The sequence below is a fragment of the Neoarius graeffei genome, chromosome 3 (genome assembly GCF_027579695.1).
Source record: "Neoarius graeffei isolate fNeoGra1 chromosome 3, fNeoGra1.pri, whole genome shotgun sequence".
In the NCBI taxonomy this organism is placed as follows: Eukaryota; Metazoa; Chordata; class Actinopteri; order Siluriformes; family Ariidae; genus Neoarius; species Neoarius graeffei.
The window spans coordinates 37,124,183-37,130,182 of NC_083571.1; the positions used below are offsets into that span (position 1 = coordinate 37,124,183).

The 6,000-nt window shown below is 39.5% G+C and overlaps 1 protein-coding gene across 7 annotated transcripts in view; it reads left to right on the forward strand.

Moving 5' to 3' along the window:
• Positions 1–5,410, forward strand: part of LOC132883321 (stimulated by retinoic acid gene 6 protein-like) — a 28,258-nt gene extending 22,848 nt beyond the window's left edge. For 5 of the 7 annotated variants that reach the window (XM_060916778.1, XM_060916780.1, XM_060916783.1 and 2 more), the window contains 2 exons: positions 33–199; positions 2,843–5,410. In XM_060916778.1, coding sequence (XP_060772761.1) covers positions 33–187 — 155 coding nt within the window. In that variant the 3' untranslated portion in view covers positions 188–199; positions 2,843–5,410. The remainder of the gene's footprint in view (positions 1–32; positions 200–2,842) is intronic. The other 2 variants (XR_009654305.1, XM_060916779.1) reach the window with 2 other exon arrangements.
• Positions 5,411–6,000: the final 590 nt, after the last annotated feature.

Below are 6,000 nucleotides of genomic sequence, written 5' to 3' on the forward strand. Positions count from 1 at the left end.
ACACACATCTTTATTTCTGTTCTGTTCTCCAGAGCCTCTAGCGAAGGACCGAGTTCGCACTCGCTGGCTTCTTGTCTACACCCTACTGAGGAATCCTCAACTCATCCTGATGAGGAAGAAACACAAGCAAAAAAATGACAAAGAGGGTGAATTTGCCTTCGCCTGGGCCGTCTCACATACAGCATAAAAAACAACGCGGGTGTGCATAAAATCTTGCAGATATTTTAGCTCTTTTTTTAAAGCAAAAATATTATTCTGCCAAAAGAATTAAACAAATTTACAAGCTCTGCCATCAAAATATTACGTTCATATAGCATGAGACATTTGAGTTATTAAGACAAGTCAAGACAAGAAGCCTTTATTTGTCACATGTACAGTGGGGCAAAAAAGTATTTAGTCAGTCACCAATTGTGCAAGTTCTCCCACTTAAAAAGATGAGAGAGGCCTGTAACTTTCATCTATGAGAGACAAAATGAGAAAAAATCCAGAAAATCACATTGTCTGATTTTTAAAGAATTTATTTGCAAATTATGGTGGAAAATAAGTATTTGGTCAATAACAAAAGTTAATCTCAATACTTTGTTATATACCCTTTGTTGGCAATGACAGAGGTCAAACGTTTTCTGTAAGTCTTCACAAGGTTTTCACACACTGTTGCTGGTATTTTGGCCCATTCCTCCATGCAGATCTCCTCTAGAGCAGTGATGTTTTGGGGCTGTCACTGGGCAACACTGACTTTCAACTCCCTTCAAAGATTTTCTATGGGGTTGAGATCTGGAGACTGGCTAGGCCACTCCAGGACCTTGAAATGCTTCTTACGAAGCCACTCCTACGTTGCCCGGGCGGTGTGTTTGGGATCATTGTCATGCTGAAAGACCCAGCCACATTTCATCTTCAATGCCCTTGCTGATGGAAGGAGGTTTTCACTCAAAATCTCATGATACATGGCCCCATTCATTCTTTCCTTTACACGGATCAGTCGTCCTGGTCCCTTTGCAGAAAAACATCCCCAAAGCATGATGTTTCCACCCCCATGCTTCACAGTAGGTATGGTGTTCTTTGGATGCAACTCAGCATTCTTTCTCCTCCAAACACGACAAGTTGAGTTTTTAACCAAAAAGTTCTATTTTGGTTTCATCTGACCATATGACATTCTCCCAATCCTCTTCTGGATCATCCAAATGCTCTCTAGCAAACTTCAGACAGGCCTGGACATGTACTGGCTTAAGCAGGGGGACGCGTCTGGCACTGCAGGATTTGAGTCCCTGGCGGCGTAGTGTGTTACTGATGGTAGCCTTTGTTACTTTGGTCCCAGCTCTCTGCAGGTCATTCACTAGGTCCCCTCGTGTGGTTCTGGGATTTTTGCTCACCGTTCTTGTGATCATTTTGACCCCACGGGGTGAGATCTTGCGTGGAGCCCCAGATCGAGGGAGATTATCAGTGGTCTTGTATGTCTTCCATTTTCTAATAATTGCTCCCACAGTTGATTTCTTCACACCAAGCTGCTTACCTATTGCAGGTTCAGTCTTCCCAGCCTGGTGCAGGTCTACAATTTTGTTTCTGGTGTCCTTTGACAGCTCTTTGGTCTTGGCCATAGTGGAGTTTGGAGTGTGACTGTTTGAGGTTGTGGACAGGTATCTTTTATACTGATAACGAGTTCAAACAGGTGCCATTAATACAGGTAACGAGTGAAGGACAGAGGAGCCTCTTAAAGAAGAAGTTACAGGTCTGTGAGAGCCAGAAATCTTGCTTGTTTGTAGGTGACCAAATACTTATTTTACCGAGGAATTTACCAATTAATTCATTAAAAATCCTACAATGTGATTTCCTGGATTCTTTCCCCCCATTCTGTCTCTCATAGTTGAAGTGTACCTATGATGAAAATTACAGGCCTCTCTCATCTTTTTAAGTGGGAGAACTTGCACAATTGGTGGCTGACTAAATACTTTTTTGCCCCACTGTATACTCAAGCACAGACTTAAAGCAGATATGCAGAACCTTTATTTTTAAATAAATTTCCAAGTGGATAATATCTCCATCCTTGTATGCTGCATAAATGGGAATAAAAACTATACATATTTTTGAGAGTTAAAATTGACTGCAAATTTGGCATTCGAGCTGCCCTACTGAGCCAGCCAGCCCTGAGTGTGTGACGTCACAGTGGTAAGGCAAGGCAAGTTAGCGCATTTCATACACAGTGGCAGTTCAATGTGCTTTACAGAGGTAAAGGCAAAATAGTAAACAATAAAAAATAAAATTACATAAAATAAAGGGGGAAGAAGAGAGAAAAATAAAAATAATATGAGAATTAAGCAATAGTAGAAATAAAGTAATAAAATGAAGTAAAAGTTCAGTAAAAAACAGCAGAATAAAATGGAATAAAAGTTAAGTAAAGTTTAAAACATGTAAAGATGATATTTATCAGTTAGCAGAAAGCATCTGAGAACAGCTTGGTCTTTAATCTAGATTTGAAGCTGCCAACAGCAGGAGCATTTTTGATGTCCTCTGGGAGTTGGTTCCATAGCTGTACTGCATAGTAGCTAAAAGCTGCTTCACCACACTTTGTTTTAACAACACGTTTTACCAGTAAATTTTGCTGCTGCGATCTGGTAGATCTGATTGGGTTAGGCCGCTGCAACATATCAGAGAGGTAATTGGGCCCTGTACCATTTAGAGATTTGCACACCAGCAACAATGCTTTAAAGTCAATTCTGTAGCTTACTGGAAGCCAGTGAAGGGACCTTAGAATTGGAGTAATGTGCTCTGTTCTTTTTGTTCATGTGAGAACCCTAGCCGCTGCATTTTGAACCAGCTGAAGTTGTTTGATGGTCTTTTTTGGCAGGCCTGTGAAAATGCCGTTGCAGTAGTCAACCCTACTAGAGATGAAGGCATGTATAAGTTTTTCCAGATCATTTTTTGACACAAGTCCTCTTAGTTTGGAAATGTTTTTTAGGTGATAAAATGCCGATTTAGTGATTGCTTTCATATGACTGTCAAAGTTTAGCTAGCTGTCAATGAAAACACCAAGATTTTTAACCATATATTTTGTTTTAATCCCCTTTGTGTCAAGAATAGTGGTAATCCTGAGTCTTTCATCTTTTTTCCCAAATAGAATTACTTCTGTTTTATCTGTGTTCAGCTAAAGAAAATTTTGTGACATCCAGTTGTTGATTTGGTTGATACACTGGTAGAGACATTCAAGGGGGGCATAATCATTAGGTGATAGAGCAAAGTAAATTTGGGTGTCATCTGCATAGCAGTGATACAAAATTGAGTTGTTCTTAATAATTTGTCCAAGTGGGAGCATATAAAGGTTGAATAGTAATGGTCCAAGGATCGACCCCTGGGGGACACCACAGGTCAAGGACATTGATGTTGAGGTACAATTTCCCATGGTAACAAAGAAGCTTCTATCTTTTAAGGATGATTTTAACCAATTGATAACTTTACCAGTCAACCCAACCCAGTGTTCAAGTCGATATAGTAGTATGTTGTGATCAACAGTATCAAAAGCTGCACTGAGGTCCAGTAACACCAGGACCGATGTTTTGCCTGCATCAGTATTAAGACGTATGTCATTTATAACTTTAATCAGCGCTGTTTCAGTGCTGTGATTGGCATGAAATCCTGATTGAAAGTTATCAAAGCAGCTGTTTGATATCAATAAGGCAGTTAATTGATTGAAGACAATTTTTTCAAGGATTTTCCCGATGAATGGTAGATTTGATATTGGCCTGTAGTTGTTCAATACTGAAGCATCCAGATTATTCTTTTTAAGTAGGGGCTTTACAACGGCTTTTTTCAGGGACACAGGAAAAATGCTAGTCTCTAGGGATGTATTTATGATCTGAAGCACATCTGTAATTATGAGGTGAAGAACAGACTTAAAAAGTTGGTGGGCAGAATGTCCAATTCAGATGTTGAGGAACTGAGATTTTGTACAGTTTTTTCAAGAGTCTTGTCATCAATCAAACAAAATTCTGACACTGTGTTGAAATTGTCTGTCTGTGTCACTGGTGATTGCAGCTTTTCAGTTATTTGCAACTGAGATATATTATGAGCAATATTCTGCCGTATTTTATAAATTTTACCTTTGAAGAAGGATGCAAACTCATTGCATTTATTAACTGAGAGAAGTTCAGGTGCTAATTGTGGTGGGGGATTAGTTAGCTTCTCTACTGTTGAAAATAGCACACGGGCATTGTTCATATTCCTGTTGATGATGTTGGAGAAGAAAGACTGTCTTGCTTTACCAATTTCATAATTATATTTACAAAGCATCTCTTTATGGATTTGATAATGGATGTGAAGTTTAGATTTGCGCCATTTTCTTTCAGTCTTCCTACATTCTCTCTTTAGCAGTTTAACAGCTGGGTATTGCTTCCATGGTGCTTTCTGCTTGTCATTGACTCTTTTGATTTTGAATGGAGCAATATCATCCATAATTTGGGTCATATTTGAATTAAAAATTTCCAGTAAGTCGTCTACAGAGTCTGACATTTTAGCTGAGATCTGTGAGAGAGCTTGCTCAAAGAGAACATGTGTTGTCGTTTATGACTCTCCTACCCATAGTCATTGAGCTGTTCTGAATGTGAGGAGACATAGAAACATCAGAGAAAACACAGAAAGCGGTAATCGGTTTTAAGGCCGAGACCTTTGACAGCTATCGACCAAAGTCATATAAATAAAAATTTATGGTGAAAGTAAGAAATACCGTTACCAACTTGCTCAACTAAGACTGATTTGACTTCATTGATTGTGGGTTGACTCTCATTAAAACAGGATAGGTGTTATAACTTATGCAACATACATGTACATTCATTTTCACTGATAAAATGTAAAAGGCTAATTAAATCATCAGATGAACTGAGACAATCACATTCTGAAGCAAATTAAATAATCTTATACCGGTAACTTAAACACACAATATAAGTTACATGTATTAATCTAAATGCAGGTAAACAACATGTTGATTTTGTTGTTTCATATCCAAATGAGAGTCGGAGCTTACCCATCTGTGTTCTCGCTTCTTGAAGGCTGATCTTGTGGCTGATTGTTTTGAAACAATCTGACTTTTAGTTGTTCATTCAGTTCTCCATTCATTCGCTTCTTCTACGTAAGGGCGAGATGGCAGCAATTTCCAGCAGAGAAATCAGACGGCTGCTCCACTCATTCTCCATTTTCTCCATACTGAGTACTCCGCCATTACTGCTTGGCTCAGGCAATTACTAAAACCCAGGACAGGACGTCACCGGTTTTACCAACAACCGCGGGGAGGTCACTGCCCAAGCGATATGTCACATCCCGTTCCATCCCAGGTTTTACCAACAACCCTCGGCTCACACTCTGGGAGAACTGGCGCAACTGAACTTGCCTTCCTTTTTTTAAAAAAAATAAATAAATAAAATACTTTCCTTTTCTTGTAGTTTTATTTAATTGTTGGTACTGCACCCTCTTTTAATACAGGCTTATAGCCAATGCTCCTCAACAGATCAGAGGTCTCGTACGAGTCCTCAGTAAAATGTGCAGAGCAGAGGAGAGACCACTTCATCGGCACCCAATGTGCCCGTGAACTTCTCGCAAAACGCGTCCAAATCTTTGAAGTTTGAACATTCTTGGGCCATGAATGCATGTTAGTATAGCGGAAATGGCAATGAGACCGATAGACTTCTTGCTGTGATGTTACAAATGTTAAGGTCATTCACTCAGACCACTACCTATATGAATCACTTTAATCGTAAAAAATACTATCTTAGATTTATTGTTAATGTTTAAAACTATTCCTGTGCCATTCTTGAGGTCTCAAGGTATTTATAAACGAAAGTGAGGCCACGAAAGTTCTGCGTATCTGCTTTAAGCACACAGTGAAATTCCTCCTCTGCATTTAACCCAGTGAACACACACATGCACACACAAGTGAGCAATGACCACACACACACACACACACACACACACATACACACACATACCCAGAGCAGTGGGCAGCTATGCTACAGCGCC